The following is a 19,394-nucleotide window of genomic DNA, read 5'->3' as shown; positions in this document are numbered from 1 at the left end:
AAAGGAAAGGAAAACTGGATGTACATTTCCAAAATATAAGATAAAAAAAAACCTACATACAGTGTCACATAGGGACGTGGGTGACGCTGTAGGTTAAACCACAGAGCCTAGGACTTGCCGATCAGAAGGGTGGCGCTTCGAATCCCCGCAACGGGATGAGCTCCCGTTGCTCAGTCCCTGCTCCTGCAAACCCAGCAGTTCAAAAGCACGTCAAAGTGCAAGTAGATAAACAGGTACCGCTCCAGCGGGAAAGTAAACGGTGTTTACGTGCGCTGCTCTGGTTTGCCAAAAACGGTTTAGTCATGCTGGCCACATGACCCAGAAGCTGTACGCTGGCTCCCTCAGCCAGTAAATCGAGATGAGCGCCGCAACCCCAGAGTCGGTCATGACTGAACCTAATGGTCAGGGGTCCCTTTACCTTTACCTTACAGTGTCAAATGGCTTTAAATACCTATTAGGTCCATAAATTACCATAGAGCATATATTCAACACATAAAGCAGCAACAATTTGTTGCTGACAAAGGACAGCTGGACATAGAAAGGGCCCCATTACCTTCAGGAGCTTAGGGCCTCATCAAACCTAAATCCGGCCCTGGCTATAATGGAGTCCTTTCTGAGAGGAGGAGGTCAGGACAGGACATAATATGCCAAACGCAGTCGCGCCGCAGAATGGTGTAATCTACAGATTTGTATAACGACATTTTCCGCCTGTGGAATCATTAGGGTGGGAAATGACTGGTCTGGGCTGCTGTTGCATTTTCCTTCCTCACATGTCACACGGCAGAACATCAGATTATAAATGGGGCTTCCATTCCTCAACTGGACAGGCAGAGCTTAGCTTTAATTAACCCTGCCTCCGTGCAGAAGGAGAGATTAACAGCTTCCCGAAGCCTCTTCCAAGCCCTCTCATTTCATCGAGGCGGCAAAACAATGACCGGTTCTTTGAAGCTGGTCAACCTAAGTGTCCGCCCACCATGTTCCCCTCTGGTGTGCATTGTGCAGATTGCAGAACCCGTCATCAGACGGACTCCGAAAGGCGTCTGGGAGGGGAGAAGGTAGAAGAAAGCGCAGATGGAGAAGGGAAGGAACTGGGAATGGCTTCAAATCATAGAACTATAGAATTGCAGAGTTGGAAGGGACCCCGGGGGTCATCGAGTCCAACCCCATGCAATGCAGGAATCTCCTGTGCCAAGATTTTGGTGACCTCTGTAATAAACGGAAATCTGCCCTTATTCCCTTATGGGGGACACAAGAGCTCTTAGAGAGTCCTTTGCAGGTTCTCCATCGGTTGGAGAAAATAACAGAGGCCAACCAGAGATTATTGAGAAGCAAAGCAGCTAGTAAGCCTGATCTTCATTGAACTGTTGCAACAGGGTTCCCCCTTCACATGCAGGAGAAAGGAGGAAGACCCAGAAACAGGTGTGCCCACCCTTATAAGACATTTTAAATTGCCTGCCCTGGAGTCTAAGACCACCCCCAGAAACATCATGTCTACATCACAGAAAGGGTGGTCTACAACAGAAATCTGAGTGCATTGTTTACCTCCTGCCTGGCAGGATACCTGTTAATGCTTACTTGATTGGATAGGCTGGGGAGCCTGGCCAGTCTTTTGTAATGACAAATACTTAGTTCCTGAGCCAGGTCACAGGCTCACCCTATTCATACACAGACATACCCTTAAGACACGATTTGTGAAGGAAAAGACAATGGGGAGGCTTTTCCATTTTCCTTGACCTTGCAGAGAAATCATTTGGTCAGTTTGGGAGTCAAAAATGGTTTCAGGGCTGTTTTCCTGTGCTGCTTCAGACATGTGGTTTATATATTGATGTACGTGTTTGCTTTATTTTATATATATAAGACCTTAATTTTTTTATTTCACCTCCAAAGGGGGAATTTCCCTCTCCTTTCCCCCTGCCCCACAGCATATGTGGGACTATGAATGAGGGATTGGTTGAAGGGAGTCGCCCAGCAAGGGGGAGGTCTGTACAGATGTAAAGTGAGGCAGTGCAGTGCAGTGGTTTGAGTGCTGGACCAGGAACTTGGGGACCAGGGTTCAAATCCCCCGCTTGGCCATGGTGATCTCACTGGGTGACCTTGGGCCAGTCACATGAGGATAAAATGGAGAGGAGGAGGAGGAGAACTATGCCTGCTCTCTTGAGCTCCTCAGAGGGAAGGTGAGATGTAAATGGAATAAATAAATGTTGGAGACCCTCTACCCTGGTCAGCAATAGTGGAGAGTCCAGTGCACAGCGGAAACAGACCCCAAGCATCACCCAACACCCTGCATTGCAGGAACCTCAGCTAAACCATCCATGGAAGATGGCCACCCAACCTCTGTAAGAATAGTGGAGACAACAGGAGGTTGAATGCAGGTGAGCTGTGCAGAAGCACACTGGCAAGCATGCTCCAAGCAAGCTGCCGAGTAGCTCTGTCAAGGCTCCTTTTATTAGCAGAAGTCAGCAATTGGAAACAGGAGTGAAACCAGCCTGAACTTAACAGGGTATTTCCATCTACGCACATTTCCAGCGTTGGCAAATACACGTGTCAGCGGGTGTTTCCCTCAGATGTTCCCCCTGATACTTGATTACGTCTGCATCCCCGGTCATGCTCCAGCCAGTCATTATGTCTAGCAAACAAACTGTGAGAGTGAAGCACATGAACATAAGCAGGTACTCGCTTGGTGTTAAATAAGGACCAGGCAGACTCAGCAATGGAGAACAAGAAGGTGAAGTTTATTGCCAGGCAATAAGGACCCAGTTTGGAATCTCTTCCAAAAGGAACTGGGACCCCGATTGACAGAAATCCAGAGGTCTTTATACCTGAGCAGATCACAGCAAATCATAGATCATGATACAGCCACGAGGCAGTCATGATATTGCCAGCGAAAATTAGCCAATTAGCAAGCTTCTTGCCATGCTACCAGCTCCTGGTCAAGCACTGGTCAAGCACGGAGTTCTAGTTCTGCTTTCCGATGCTTGCAGTGACGCTCTGTTTCACCTCTCCCCTAGTTATGACAGGACAGGGAGTTTGGAGATTTTGTGGTTTTGCTCTTCCTGTTCTGTGGATTAATTTAGCCTGTATCTGAGGGGATTTTGTACCAGAATCTCTGATTCACGTCTTCCCCATGTCCAGGGTACATGGATGTTTGCAGGGGAAAGGTCGGCTCCTAATTTTGCTGTTTCAAGCAGTATGCAGTTAGCTAAAGCACGGCTTCCCTTTGATTCAAAAATGGATTATAAAATACTATAAGCCCTGATTATGTGTGAGCATATAAGAATATATTGATTACTGATAACTGATTATATGGATAGCATATGGGTAGCCCTTCTTCCTTGCCTCTAGAGAAGAAGAAGAAGAATTTGGATTTGATATCCCACTTTATCACTACCCGAAGGAGTCTCAAAGCGGCTCACATTCTCCTTTCCCTTCCTCCCCCACAACAAACACTCTGTGAGGTGAGTGGGGCTGAGAGACTTCAGAGAAGTGTGACTGGCCCAAGGTCACCCAGCAGCTGCATGTGGAGGAGCGGAGACGCGAACCCGGTTCCCCAGATTACGAGACTACCGCTCTTAACCACTACACCACACTGGCTCAAAAGGTCAGGGGGGAAACCCTGTTTTCTAGCCAAGAAGGCAAAATGTCAGGGAAAGCAGGAGCAACACTCCTTGCCATACTGTTGCATGTCTGGTGCGAGGTTTGCCTTCGCAAAGCGGAGCGTTACCTCCACAAACCTCTGCTTAAAAACCTCCAAGGAAGAAGAGCCCACAACCTCCCCAGGGAGTTCATTCCACTGCTGAACAGCTTTTGCTGTCAGAAAGTTCTTCCTGTTTAGTTGGGACCTCCTTTCCTGTAGCTTGAAGCCCTTGTGTCACGGTCCAGTCTACGGGTGATCGAAGTCCCAGCTGAGGACATCGGGACCGGGGTTAAGATGGCGGGGTGGGAGCAGGAACCAGAGTCCAGAAGCCAGGGGTCTGAGGGTCAGGAAGTAGGGAGTCACAAAGTCAAGGGTCCGAGGGTCAAGAAGCAGGGAGTGAGGAAACCGAGGTCCGAGGATCAGGAAGTAAGAAGCCAAACACAGCAAGGCAGGAAACGTGTTGTTGTGGCAAAGAGTTGAAGGGAAATGTAGACCTTATATCCCTTCCCGGCTCTTGCCACCAGGTTACCAAGCGGCCTCACCTGTGCGGCCACACCTTGCCTCTTCAGAACAAACTTAGGAAGGCCCCAGTCCTGCGAAGCCCTACTGGTCACAGGGCCTGGCTCCTGAACGCACTCCTGACGCCTTGCTTCAAGTCCTCTATTCTTGAGAAGCAAAAAAATAAGCTCGCTCCACCTTCCGTGTGACAGCCCTTGAGATATTTGGAGATGGTGATCACCTCTCAGTCTTTTCCTCTCCAGATGAAACATACCCGACTCCTTCAACTCTCTCTCATAAGCCTCATAAGGCTCAGTTTCCACCGTGGCCACCCTCCTCTGTATACCTTCCCACCAACAAGCCACACAGATCCCAGCTTACCCGAGGGAGACCGTCCCACAGTCAAACAACTCTTGCTGTCAGAAAGTTTTTCCTGGTCCATACAGCTCAGTATTGTAGAATCATAGAATCATAGAGTTGGAAGAGACCACATGGGCCATCGAGTCCAACCCCCTGCCAAGCAGGAAACTCATCAGAGCACTCCTGACATATGGTTGTCAAGCCTCTGCTTAAAGACCTCCAAAGAAGGAGACTCCACCACACTCCTTGGCAGCAAATTCCACTGTCAAACAGCTCTTACTCTCAGGAAGTTCTTCCTAATATGTCTACATGGAATGGCAGCAGCTCTTCAGGGTTTCAGGCAAGGAGTCCCTCCTCCCAGCCTTTCCAGGAGATGCCAGCAGGACTTGAACCCAGGGCCTTCTGCTTGCAAGGGAGATCCTCTACCACTGAGCTTCTTAATCCTGCCACCCAATGGCAAAACATCATACAGCTGTGTTTCCTGGGTCGGATGGGAGATGTAGTCCAAAAGGGCTGTGTTGGCCAGGGCTGATGGGAGTTGTAGTCCAAAACAGTTGGAGGGCACCAGGTTGGGGAAGAATGGCCTTTTCTCCTTTTCTCCGAGAGGTGCACAAAGATGTTTCTGTTCCACTGAGGCCTTGGGAGTGTATTCTGCTGCCAGCGATGCTTCTTTTGAAACGGTTTTATCAAAGACGTTTAATTTGTAATAGTTCCCTTCTCCAATTTAATGCCATTTTGCAAACTTCCTTGAGAACATCTGTCAAGAGGCAGTCTATAAATACTGCGAGCACAAGAGTAAATAAGGGGAAAACACCGACAAAGACTACTGGAAAGGGAGGCAGAGTATCTCTTCCCTTCTCAGATCTTTTAAGCTAATCATTTTAGAGAACAAGGTAAAAAAAAACAATTAAATCTGAAACCACTCAATTATTGGCTCACAAAATGCACTGCACAGGAGTATTCTTGTGGCCTCTTGCCACAATAAGTCAAAAAGCACGGGTGGTGCCACAAACATCCTCTCTCCACTCCAGGGAAGTTCAGAGGTCCTTGGCAAAGGTCACACTAATCTATAGAGAGCATATTGCACCAATCCTGGCCCAACCGCACTGTCTGCCAATTAGTCTCCAGCCCCAATTCAAAGTGCTGGTTTTGAGCTATAAAGCCTTAAACGGCTCAGGACGGCAAGACCTCAAGGGCCGCTTCTTCCCATATGAACAGACTCAGACAATTCCAAAATTGCCCTCTGGTCCTGCTGCAACCCACTCCTAGCTCATCATAGAAGAGTTGGAAGGGAACCCAGTGGTCATCTAGTCTGCAACCCCACCCCACCCTGTAATGCAGGAATCACAGCTCAATAATCTCTGACAGGCGGCCATCCAACCTTTGTTTAAAAAGGTAAAGGTACCCCTGACTGTTAGGTCCAGTCACGGACAACTCTGGGGTTGCACGCTCATCTCGCTCTATAGTCCGAGGGAGCCAGCGTCTGTTCGCAGACAGCTTCCGGGTCATGTGGCCAGCAGGACTAAGCCGCTTCTGGCGAACCAGAGCAGCGCATGGAAACGCCGTTTACCTTCCCGCCGGAGTGGTACCTATTTATCTACTTGCACTTTGGTGTGCATTCAAACTGCTAGGTGGGCAGGAGCTGGGACCAAACAAGTCGTGGGGATTCGAACTGCTGACCTTCCAATCAGCAAGCCGTAGGCTCTGTACCGCTCCGGCGGGAAGGTAAACGTTGTTTCCGTGCACTGCTCTGGTTTGCCAGAAGCGGCTTAGTCATGCTGGCCACATGACCCGGAAAAACTGTCTGCGGACAAACGCCGGCTCCCTCGGCCTATAGAGCAAGATGTTGCACTGTCAGCGAGCTCTTACCGCCCTAAAGTTTATCCTATACTTTAGCTAGAATCGCCTTTCTTATCATTTGACTCCATTGACTCCAGATCTTCCGCCCTGGAGCAGCAGAACTTGCACCACCTTCCACTTTGCAGCCCTTTTGATATTGGAAGATGACACAGGTTTGCCCACTGACTGCGAAGGACTAGCCCTAAGCAGTGGGGACTCCCACTTCAATTGCAAAGGCAGCGACCTGGTTCAGCATCCGCCTGTGAGCATCACCCCAAATTGCCCGTCTCCCACCTGCTTAACATCTTCCCCAGGTTGTCCCCGTCGGTGCCAACTGGGACTCTGGCATCGCGCCACTCGGTTATCGTCTCCTCCTTCGGGTGGAGGCAAAGCGCCTCTTCTGTAATGAGCTTCATTGAGCGTGAAATTGAGCGGAAGTCCTTGTCAGCTCCCAAATAAATCAATGGCTCAGATAAATATAGACAAGAGATGCAGCCGCGTTCCTCAGAAAGATGTAGTGCCATCGCCGTCATTTAAGCACGCTGCCCTGGAGGTTGTTAGACGATGACAGCGGCAATTGATAAAGCACTTCAGGGAGGTTTAGAGTATTTTCTTGCAATCCTAACAACAGCCCTGTAAGGTAGGTCACTATTAATAATCCCCATGTGATATATATGGGGTGGGCGGGATGGGAATGTCAGAAGAGTCTGCTGGGTCAAGCTGATGCAGAGCAAAGCAAATGTGGCCAGAAGCCACAGAAAGCTCTCTCCTCCTCCATCAATTTGTCCAATTCTCTTTTAAAGGCTCCCATGTTGGTGGCCATCACTGCCTCCTGTGGCGGGGAGTTCCATAGTCTATGCACAAAGAAGTTGTTCCTTTTATGTGTCCTGAATATAACAACAACAACAACAACTTTATTATTTATACCCCGTCCATCTGGCTGGGTTTCCCCAGCCACTCTGGGCAGCTTCCAACAGAATATTAAAATACAATAACCTATTAAACATTAAAAGCTTCCCTAAACAGGGCTGCCTTCAGATGTCTTCTAAAAGTCTGGCAGTTGTTTTTCTCTTTGACATCTGATGGGAGGGCATTCCACAAGGAGGGTGCCACCACCGAGAAGGCCCTCTGCCTGGTTCCCTGTAACTTGTCTTCTCGCAGGGAGGGAACCGCCAGAAGGCCCTCGGAGCTGGACCTCAGTGTCCGGGCAGAACGATGGGGGTGGAGACGCTCCTTCAGATATATTGGACCAATGCCATTTAGGGCTTTAAAGGACAGCACCAACACTTTGAATTGTGCTCGGAAACGTACTAACATTCAGCATCATTGGGTGACCACGAGAGAGGGATAAAAGCTTTTCTCTGTCTACTTTCTCGTGTCATAAACTTCTATCCTGTCCCAGGCACAGCAGACTTTCTTCATAGAAAGACTTTCTCCATCTCCTTGATCATATGGGCACCCTGAACCTTTCTTAGCTTTAAGAAATGTGGCTTAGTCCCCTATTTACACCTTCAGTTTGCACGGAAGGAGCCTTGATTTTACAGCATGGTCCTTTCAAGAGGGGCTTGTGCAGTCCTGGGGTCCAGGGCATCTCTTCCAGCCAGCCAGCCTTCAGCCAGCCTGCCCAAGATGGAGGCCAGTCTTTCCTCTTACTTCCTCTTCCAGCACACCTTGCTAAGAACTGTCTTTTCCTGTCACTTCACACCCAGTTACCCTGGCTACCTTCCAAACCTCCAGTCTCTGTTCACACCTCAGGGAAAGTGGGGAGGACAGTTCTCCCGCTTTGCCAATGGTCCTCAATGGCCCTCTCTTCTTTCTTTCTTTCTTTCTTTCTTTCTTTCTTTCTTTCTTTCTTTCTTTCTTTCTTTCTTTCTTCATATAAATATTATTGAGTACAAATTAGAAAAACATACAAATATACAAAAAGAGAAAATACAAAAGAAAGAGAAAATGCATGTAACCAAGGGAAAAATTAGAAAACATGTTGCCTCTTTTCATATTTACAGTTATTTATACCTCTATAAAATACTATTCACAATAAAGAGGAGAAATGAAAGATAAATTATAAGAGAAAAAGAACAAAGAGAAAATAAAGAAGTAGGAGGAAAAGATCAAAAGTGAAAATGTTATAAGTAGATAAGTATTCAGTATACACAGCCATTTCCAACCGATATTTATATTCGATTATGCAATTTCATCTTGTCATCAAGTCCCTCTCTTGTTTCTTAACGGCTGTATCTTGGCCAGGTCATTTTGCGTAGGCTAACCCAGGAATTCCCTCAACCTGTATTTATCCCTTCATGCCCCAAATAATCAAAACCCTACTATTTATTAATTTCTAAGGCTTAGCCCCCATCTCACCCCCCAGAAATCTAAAGCAAAAAGATCAAAACTTGTTCCCAGAGTGCAGCATGGCTCACTTGCTAGAGAAATTTGGAGAGATCTTCTTTTTAATAACACATTTCTTCTCTGTTGCTCCGCCTGGTCTATCCAGCAGGTGTTGAAGAATCCTTTTAGCCTTATTTAGCTTTTCCCCTTTCGTTGCAATACTTCAGTTGCAAGACAGTGAAAAGAAAGGCTCTCGTGGCAATTGCCAATCGATACATGAAACATTTAAAAAATCGTGGGGGGAAACCATCTGAAACAAACCGCAGTTGTTTTTAAGGCATACGCTGCAAAGTTCATCTATCAAAGTAAAGGCCTTTCAGAAAAGGGACATTTGTGCTATTATTTTCACTGACACAAATCACAAAGCCCAGAGACACTGCTTTGCACTCTGGTGATGCTCCAGGAACAGTCAATGTCTGTGTGTCACACAAAACTGCAAGAAGAATGTTGTCCCTACTCTCAAAGGACCTGGGTTCCTGCTTAGGCCATTTATTAGTTTAAAAAGACAGCTGTGCTGCTTTTTGAAGATTGCAACATGGTGTGAGATCCATAAAATTCACCAAGGTGGTTAATACAATAAGATTACCTGGAGTCCTGTGTCCAGTTCTGGGTGCCACAATTTAAGAAGGATGCTGACAAGCTGGAAGGTGTGCAGAAAAGGGCGACCAAGAAGATCAGGGGTCTGGAAAAACCAAGCCTGATGAGGAACGGTTGAAGGAACTGGGTATGTTTAGCCTGGGAAAGAGGATATATGATACAGTAGCAAGCTTGCTTACTCCTGCTCTGGAGGGTAGGACTCGAACCCATGGCTTTAAGGAGATTCGGACTAAGCATTTGAAGGACTTTCTGAGGGTAAGAGCTGTCCAACAGTGGAACAGTCTTCCTTGGAAGGTGGTGGACTCTCCTTCATTGAAGGTTTTAAAGCAGAGGCTGGCTGGCCATCTGTCAGGGATTTTCTATCTGTGATTCCTGCATTGCAGCGGGGTTGGACTAGATGCCCCTTGGAGGTCCCTCCTGATTCTACAATTCTAGGACGGCATGAGGTGGTAGCCGTAACTGCATTAAAAAAAATATATTCTGGAATGTTTTACTTGTTGCCATAAACCACTTTGTAGGCAGTCACGAAATTAAAAGACGCCTGCTTCTTGGGGAAAAAGCAATGACAAACCTAGACAGCATCTTAAAAAGCAGAGACATCACCTTGCCAACAAAGGTCCGTATAATTAAAGCTCTGGTTTTCCCAGTAGTGATGTATGGAAGTGAGAGCTGGACCCTAAAGTAGGCTGATCGCCGAAGAATTGATGCTTTTGAATTCTGGTGCTGGAGGAGACTCTTGAGGGTCCCGTGGACTGCAAGAAGGTCAAACTGATCCATTCTGAAGGAAATCAGCCCTGAGTGCTCACTGGAAGGACAGATCCTGAAGCTGAGGCTCCAAGACTTTGGCCACCTTATGAGAAGAGAAGACTCCCTAGAAAAGACCCTGATGTCTGATGTTGGAAAAGATGGAGGGCACAAGGAGAAGGGGACGACAGAGGACGAGATGGTTGGACAGTGTTCTTGAAGCTACCAGCATGAGTTTGACCAAACTGTGGGAGGCAGTGGAAGACAGGAGTGCCTGGCGTGCTCTGGTCCAGGGGGTCACGAAGAGGCAGACACCACTAAACGACTAAACAACAGCAATGCATGTTTGCCTGAAAAGTGTTATACAGATAGGATAAATAAATAGATGGTGTTTATTTCTGCTCAGTCCCATGGGGCTTATGCCGGTTGGGCTGGGAGAGAGCCCTGCCTGAAATCCCAGAGAGCTGCTGCCAGTCCGTGTAGACAGTATTAAGCTAGATGGACCAAGGTCCTGATGGTTCGATCCTGAGCAATCTCCACCTCCCTCTACCCCCAGCGTGGCAGCGTCACGTCCGCTGCCTCCTTCCCACCCAGCCTCCAACACTCGGCTTCGCTGCTCCCCTGTCGCAAAGTGCCCGTCTCCGTGGCCAAATTAAGCACAGCTTCATTACGAACGTTACTATTACGGATGGAGAGCGAGCAATTACGGATGGAGAGCGAGCAATTTGCAGGCACTGCTCTGCCTGGAGGGAGACTCCTGAACCCTTCATTTGTCTGGAAGGGGTGATTTAGACAAAACAGGGCCTCAGAGATCGGGAACAGCTGAGGCGGAACAAAACAGAGGGCGTGTTTCTGTGGCACCAGGACGCCAAATCACTCAGCGGCGACTGCATTATTTCCGATATTAGCTAAAGATAATGGCTCCGCGTCCCACTCGACTGGCATGAATTGTGCTTACTGACTTCAGCATGCCTCTCTGCCTCGTTGTCTGTGGCAGGCCTGGAGTTCTGGGGTTGGGGACCCCATCTGCCCACAGCTATGGTGCAGCGATGTGCATCACCCATGGGCATACACAAGGGATGCGGGTGGCGCTGTGGTCTAAACCATTGAGCCTCTTGGGCTCGCCGATTGGAAGGTTGGCGGTTTGAATCCCCGCGTCGGGGTGAGCTCCCATTGCTCAGTCCCAGCTAATGCCAACCTAGCAGTTTGAAAGCACACCAGTGCAAGTAGATAAACAGGTACCACTGTGGTGAGAAGGTAAATGGTGTTTCCATGAGCTCTGGCTTCCATCACGGTGTCCCGTTGCGCCAGAAGCGGTTTAGTCCTGCTGCCCACCTGACCCAGAAAGCTGTCTGCAGAAAAACACCGGCTCCCTTGGCCTGAAAACAAGATGAGCACCACAACCCCATGATCGCCTTTGACTGGACTTAACTGTCCAGGGGTAACAGTAACAATCTTCTTTTATTTTTTTATTTTTTAATAATTTTTATTAAGGTTTTCCAAATTAAAACAAATAAAATCCAATTCATAAACTTTTTCCAATATCCAGGACTTCCCCTCCCCACCCCCTCTTGTGTTCCAAATCTTCCAAAAAAGCAATAATATTCAACAAATTCTTATTCCCAAAATACACTCATCATCAATAACTCAATTTATCCAAATTTCCATCCCCTAAGGTCGACCTATTCCCTTCCACGAGTTCCCCCCTTTCAAATATAATACAGATGAAAATAGAATAAAAACAAACAATAATTTTACAACCTTTGGATTCCAAATTTCCCTCCCCTCTTTCCCTGTTGCGTTCCCCCTATCCCTCCACTTCTAGTGTCTTCCTGATGAACCCACCTTTCACTAAACCCACATCCCTCTGGTTCTTTACCGGTCTCTTCTGGAAACTTCTGGCATTTTTAAAATTACAGATGTCCAATCATAGAAGGAGTCTATCAAAGGGGGCCCATTTCTTCTATCCAGATTTTTATATCCAGGAGTATAAACTCCAATTTTATATCCATAAGCTTGTCAAGTCTGGATATCCCAAATGTTCCCACTCCAATTCTGTCCAGTTCTTGTTGTTTCCTTGTTCTTGTCAATCACTCTCCTCCTTTTTACTTCCCTGTTCCCTCACAGAAATGTTCTTTTTCCAAAGGCTTCTAGTGTCTCTACAGAGGCTTGTTATTCAGGAGCAAAACATTACATCATGTTCCTTTCATTTTTCAACAGATTAATCCATTGTTTCCAGTAAAGTGTAGGCCTCTGTAGACAAAATAATGTTCCATTTCTGCAGTTTCCCAGGAGATTAAAAGTTCTATCCAACTGTTCAAGTTTCCCGTCGAAAACACATGCAATGTCCCTCAGCTCCTCTAGGTGGATTACAATAACAAAGTTCCCTTCCAGATCACATCCGCCAGTCCAAATAACTTATAAATCCTTATTTGAAACAATTTATCTCCAATTTATAACAAATGTAGCCGGCAAAGTCCTCATAACAAAGTCTCAATTTCATTCTTCCGTTTTGACAGCTCTTTGACAGCTGTCAAAACCTCCGTTGTTCTTCTCCAGGCATTTTCACGAATCGCTCCAGGGATTCCGGGGGGGTTACTTTTTAATACAAATTCCACTTTTCTCCTCCAGCTCAATCTTATAAATTTCCCTCGCGAAGTTGCTAGTTCGGCAAGATAAGGTTCTTCTCGATCTTAGTTATCCAGTCCTTTGTTTTGGCTCTTCTACAATTGGGGGGGGGGCTGACTTCCTTTTTTCCACCTCCCCCGTTCGCTCCAAATTCTAAAAATTTATCCCTCTTTTTAGTCCATATTCCAATTACTCACGGGTTCTTCTTTTGGGTCCAAATTTTCAATAGAAGAAGTCAGCGCTCTCCGCCGGATGGCATGCGGCTGCGCTCGGCAGGGATAGCAGAGGACTCAAAGCACCACGCTCCTCCCCGGCACCCGATCCGTAGCCTTTAAAAAGGCTCCTTCACGAATCGAGAGGGCGCTGACGGTGCCAGCCGAGTCTCCATGTCCACGGCCTCCGTGGCCGTGGTTTTTAAGGGTCCCCGCATCGCCGGTGCGGTAGGACCCAGCCCCTGCCGAGCAGGCTCCCTCCGGAGCTCGGAGGGAGCCCGCCATTCGGCGATGGCGCCGACCCGGAAGTCTCAGTAACAATCTTCTTTTAAAGCCATCTAAGTTGGTGGCGCTGTGGGTTAAACCACAGGGCTTTGGGCTTGCCAATCGGAAGGTCGGCGCTTTGAATCCCTGCGACGGGCTGAGCCCCTGTTGCTCCGTCCCAGCTCCTACCAACCTAGCGGTTCAGAAACACGCCAGTGCAAGTAGATAAATAGGTACCACTGTGGCGGGAAGAACTTACTGACAGCAAGAGCTATTTCAAAGTGGAACAGGTTGTGGACTCCATTTCTTTGGAGGTTTTTAAGCAGAGGTTGCCGTGGGTACTTTAGCTGAGATCCTTGCATTGCAGCGGGTTGGACTAGATGGTCCCATGGGGTCCCATTCAATTTTAAAATTCTTCAATTGTATGTCACAGAGATGGCATTGCGTCTGGGGCGCCCAGCATCTTCTGGCCACACCCTGGACCAGGCATAGGCAAACTCAGCTCTTCAGATGTTTTGGGACTACAATTCCCATCATCCCTGACCTCTGGTCCTGTTAGCTAGAAATCATGGGAGTTGTAGTCCCAAAACATCTGGAGGGCCAAGTTTGCCTATGCATGCCCTGGACCATTAGGATTTTAGAATTGTGCAATTGGAAGGGACCTCGGTTTAGGGAAGCTTTTAATGTTTGAAGTTTTGTTCCGTTTTTAGTGTTCCATTGGGAGCCGCCCGGAGTAGCTGGCAAAACCCAGCCAGATGTGCGGGGTATAAATATTCTTATTCTTATTACCTCAAGTGTCATCCAGTCCAACCCCCGGCAATTCCCAAATTTGTTTTGGGGAAAATGATTTTCATCTGCAGTGGAAAACAATGCAATTGAATAAGAAGAGAGGGAGGTAAGAACAGCCAGTCTGTCGAGAGAACAGCCACACCAGCCCATTCAGCTAAGCCCCCCTGAAGAGGATTTAATTGTGAGGCTCCTCAGTGGTGAAGACATTGGGAGACAATTAGCAGCAAAATAGTATTAATCTGTTCCGGGAGGTTGCAAGACGCTGGCTATCTGGGGCATGGGGTGGGGTGGAGGCACACAGGAAGTTGGGTTTTTATTCCGGAAAGCTGTGCCAACAGCGCTTCAGTACTGTGGCCTGTCGCCTGCCCTCCACAATCCCCCTCTTCTCTCGGCGCTAATGGCCTGGCGTCTCCTGGGCGCCTTTGCCAGCCTCCCTGACACACTTAATAGGCTCATGCGGATGTCCAAATCAGAGTTAATTGGAGCCAGAAGCAGCGCTGTTAAATCTTGGGAAAAGCAGCCAGCTCCTTTTTCGGGTGCCTGAGCTTCATGTGGATCTAGGATTCGGAGGAGGCACTGCAAATCCTCCATTGGGTGCTGCGTGACGACAACCTTATGTTTTTATGTATATAGGAAGATAGGGCTCTTCTGATGTCCTGGTGCCAAGCTGTACTGGGCTTTATTCACGCAAACCAGCAACATGAACTTAGCCCAGTAGCTAATTGATAGTCGCTGTGACTTATTCTGCAATGGCTTAACACAGCATAACAATCTGTGCTCTTTAACCCTCAGGAAAGAGTGTATGTCTACCTCCTGGATGGGGAAACCCGGCTGACATGCAACGACCCACCACATGAGTTGCCACAGGAGGGAAAGCTTGGGTAAGCTATATCATCTCTATGTGGGGGGTGGATTTCATATAAAGAGATCGCAGTGTAACACCAGCGTTACCATCTTCCGCAAGAGTTGTGCTATAGCGGAGAATGTGATGCTGATTTTATTAGTCAAGAAAGAGATCGTATCGGGTGTAACGTTCTCATTATTTTCCCATCTTTTAATATACTACAAATATAGTCCTAGCGGTGCAGCAATGAAACTGCTAGCATATTGGCAAAGCTAAGTTGGCTCTGTTGGGTTAAACCACAAAGCCAAGGACTTGCCGATCAGAAGGTCGGCGGTTCGAATCCCTGCAACGGGGTGAGCTCCCGTTGCTCGGTCCCTGCTCCTGCCCACCTAGCAGTTCGAAAGCACGTCAAAGTGCAAGTAGATAAATAGGTACCGCTCCAGCAGGAAGGGAAACGGCGTTTACGTGCGCTGCTCTGGTTCGCCAGAAGCGGCTTAGTCCTGCTGGCCACATGACCCGGAAGCTGTATGCCGGCTCCCTCGGCCAATAAAGTGAGATGAGCGCCGCAACCCCAGAGTCGTCCGCGACTGGACCTAACAGCCAGGGGTCCCTTTACCTTTTACCTTTAAGCTGGCTCTGGTATGGTTTCTAAGTGGAGGGGGACAGCGTGTTGAGATTCCTGCATTGCAGGGGTTGGACTAGATGACCTGTGGGACCCTTCCAACTCTACAATTCTATGATTCTATGATTGCACTCTAATACAAAAAAAAAAAAATCCCCACCAACTTCAGCCCATTTGCTGCCTTCTTTCCTCTCGGTCTTAACGTGAACATGCCGGTCTGATCACTCTCAAATTTCCTTTCACAAAGCCTTTCGCTTTTCACAAGCTCACTCAGCCACAGCCGTGTCAGTCAAATTCACAACAGCTAATGCTTGGTGGTGGTTTCTGATTGTCCCTTTTATTTGTTTATTTTTACTTTATTTTTACAAGGACGCAGGTGGCGCTGTGGGTTAAAGCCTCAGTGCCTAGGACTTGCCGATCGAAAGGTCGGCGGTTCGAATCCCTGCGGCGGGGTGTGCTCCCGCTGCTCGGTCCCAGCGCCTGCCAACCTAGCAGTTCGAAAGCACCTCCGGGTGCAAGTAGATAAATAGGGACCGCTTACCAGCGGGAAGGTAAACGGCGTTTCCGTGTGCGGCTCTGGCTCACCAGAGCAGCTTCGTCACGCTGGCCACCTGACCCGGAAGTGTCTCCGGACAGCGCTGGCCCCTGGCCTCTTAAGTGAGATGGGCGCACAACCCCAGAGTCTGTCAAGACTGGCCCGTACGGGCAGGGGTACCTTTACCTTTACCTTTACTTTATTTTTACAGATTGGGATTGCGGGGTGGGTGCCACAGACTACACTCCTCTGAACTCCAGGACAGGGAAAGAGCATTTTCCTTGAAGGCTATGCATACAGAGCAGAGAGAATTCCCCATATTGACTGGAGAATGTACAATAGCCGAACACGGTGCAGGTGTTTGTGTGACGTCACAGGTGCTAGTCAATTGGGGTCCTTCACAGCTGGGTTTTGCAGCAATTTGAAGAACCTGTTTATTTTTAGCTTGACCCTGGTGAGGGAAAAAAAATGCATGTGCAATTAAGGAAGTGGTGGTTCCAAACCTGCTCCTCCGCTGTAACTGTTAAATCTGTTTTTGTCCAGATGTTATTGAGGGTTTTTATTATTTTTATTAAAAATAAGAGGCTTTGTGTTTCTGCTGGAAAGAGGAAAGGATGCAAAACTGCCCATAATGATTCCAAATTGCCCTGCTTTATCTGCGGCTGCCGGTCGATCACTTGCAAATCAACTTGCCACCATCAACAAACCAGTTATGGCGAAGGCGATGGCTCTCCCTCTGCAAAAATAACTTGTTATCTGAGTTACGATTCACTCGACTGCAGCATGTTCTCCTGGTCCCATCTGGACCTATAAAGTGCATCCACTTCAGTGACCTCACAGAGATAGAGAGATGCCCATAAAGGCACTCTCGCTGTGTGGATACAAGATATGAAGTTTTATAACCCTTCACTAAAGCCTGTCAAGAACAGGCCAAGGGTCTGTTCAACCCAAGTACAATATGCAGTCTTCTTGGTCAAAGCCACTGCAGGTCAAGGGCAGCCTTCTCAGGTAGCTATTGATTTCATTTACTTATTTTACTAATACCCTAGCTTTCCTCCAAGGGACGCGGGTGGCGCTGTGGTCTAAACCACTGAGCCTCTTGGGCTTGCCGATCAGAAGGTCAGCAGTTTGAATCCCCGCAACAGAGTGAGCTCCCGTTTCTCGGTCCCTGCTCCTGACAACCTAGCAGTTCAAAAGCACAAAGTGCAAGTAGATAAATAGGTACCGCTCCGGCAGGAAGGTAAACGGCATTTCCGTGCACTGCTCTGGTTCACCAGAAGCGGGTTCGTCATGCTGGCCACATGACCCAGAAAAAATGTCTGTGTACAAACATCAGCTCTCTCGGCCAGTACAGAGAGATGAGTGACGCAACCCCAGAGTTGTTCACAACTGGACTTAACTGTCAGGGGTCCTTTACCTTTACCTTTCCTCCAAGGAGCTCAAGGGGGCATGCACAGTTTTCATGTTCCCCGTTTCCCCCTCACAACAACCCTGCGAGGTAGGCTAAGCTGAGAGGCAGCCACTGTGACCTAAGGTCACCCAGTGAGATTTAAGCAACCGAGTGGAGATTTGAACCCTGGTCTCCCAGGCCCTAGACTGACACTTTTAACTATTACACCACCACTGAGACCAGAAAGCAAGAGGAATTGATGGATTGATGGATGGATGGATGGATGGATCGATCGATCGATCGATCGATCAATCGATTATATTTCTATGCTGCTTTTCATTCAAATGATTCCCAAAGCACCTTATAATAACTTACGGTAGTTGGTTAGAGTGTGATTATGACATATTCCTGCACTGCAGGGAATTGGATTAGATGGTCCTCAGATTTCCTTCCAACTCTTGTGATTCTATGAGAAATAACAGGTAGAACATAATAGGGCATCACAAGTACGCCACAAATCATATAGAATAATTAATACTGCAAAGAAAGCAACAACCAAAAAATGAGCTAAATGTCGCAATTAAAGCAAAAGTCTTGTTATATGATTAACAAATCAAGACGGCATTTACGATCGATGAAACAATAATTAACAGCATTAGCAAAATAGCAACCAAAAGACCATACTCTCCACACACCCATGACTCAAAATCTTTTATTCTGTTTCGCTCATTAAACTACATATGCCGCTAATGCCCGCTCAGCTGCCCTGCTCTATTGCAATGACTGCGGGACTAGGACAGAAAGGAGAAATCTAAGAGCTGAAATCTCCCCGAGGAGGTTTAGAGAACGCTTTCCCAGCCTGGCACCCTCCAGATGCTTTGCGCTATAATTCCCATCAGCGCCAGCATCCCGTAGCGCTGCATGAACCACAGCTCCTCAATGACCAGAGGCAGCTGCTCTGCTTCTCCCTCCTTAGCGCCAGCCCTTTTTGATGCACTTGCGGCTACTCGGCTGCAACCCGACAGCCAGTCTGGGAGAGGTGCCAGTTGCCAGCGGCAGATTAATGCCCTCCCCAGGCTGTTTACAGCCCCTGGCTGTTATCTACTGCAAACAAGTCAGCGGCAGGCAGACAAATCGTTTTCTGTGGATATTGCGCCGCTGCCTCAGAGGATAAGATGGCCTCCGTCGGCCAGGAGTCAGCCTGCTCACACCCAGCTCCTTTGCAGCTCTCGGACTGGCACACTGGGCTCTGCGAGGCTCTCGTGAGATCGTAGAATTATAGAATTGTAGAGTTGCAAAGGGACCCCCGAGGGTCATCCAGTCCTACCCCCTGCAATGCAGGGATCTCTGCTGAGGCACCCGTGACAGGTGGCCATCCAACCTCTGCTTAAAAACATCCAGCGAATCCCATGAGATCTCGGCTGGTCCTGTGAGATGTTGTGAGAGCCTTCCAGAGCCTCTTAAGCAAGGCGGAGAACTTAAAAGCTCTCTGCCTTGCAAATTGTGGAAGACCTTTCCAGGGCGGCAGGTTAAGAAAGGTGAGGTTGCTCGGATGGGGCGGTTCCAAGGGGGTGGTTCGAGGATGTAAGGCCCAGGCAAGTTGCAAATCGACCGTATAAACAGACAAGCAGCGCTCAACTTAGAGCAGGGGTCGGCAAGGTTCCCTCATAAGGCTTGGTTTCCTAAGACTTGAGGGCGTCTTATGTTAGAATCACAGAACTGTAGATTTGGAAGGGGTCCCACGGGTCATCCAGCCCAACCCCCTGCAATGTAGGTTAAAATCTGCAGTCCAGCTAAGTCAGATTGCTTCTAGCTGCCCGTGGTCATGAGGGTCCCAGAGCCTCCTTGGCTGGGCAAGCAGAAACTCCCTGCTTGGGGAAGAACTGAATGATAAGCAGAGCAAACCGATTTCTATAACCACACACTGCCTGGCAGGATCAGGGAATATGAATGTTGGCTATGCTGCAGCGCCACCGCTGCATGTGGCTGGCAGGTGGTACTGCAACCACCAGCTTCGGAGGGGTCAGATGGTGGAAGGAGCCCACCTGAA

At 48.2% G+C, this 19,394-nt stretch overlaps 1 protein-coding gene across 5 annotated transcripts in view; it reads left to right on the top strand.

The window, feature by feature from the left end:
• PDE2A (phosphodiesterase 2A) overlaps positions 1-19,394 on the top strand; it is a 367,056-nt gene that overhangs the window by 269,003 nt on the left and 78,659 nt on the right. For all 5 annotated transcript variants that reach the window (XM_081909635.1, XM_081909636.1, XM_081909637.1 and 2 more), the window contains one exon: positions 14,746-14,834. In XM_081909635.1, the coding sequence (XP_081765761.1) occupies positions 14,746-14,834 (89 nt within the window). The remainder of the gene's footprint in view (positions 1-14,745; positions 14,835-19,394) is intronic.

Source organism: Podarcis melisellensis (assembly GCF_964234715.1).
Source record: "Podarcis melisellensis genome assembly, chromosome: 4".
NCBI lineage: Eukaryota > Metazoa > Chordata > Lepidosauria > Squamata > Lacertidae > Podarcis > Podarcis melisellensis.
This window is presented reverse-complemented; position numbering and strand designations above follow the sequence as displayed.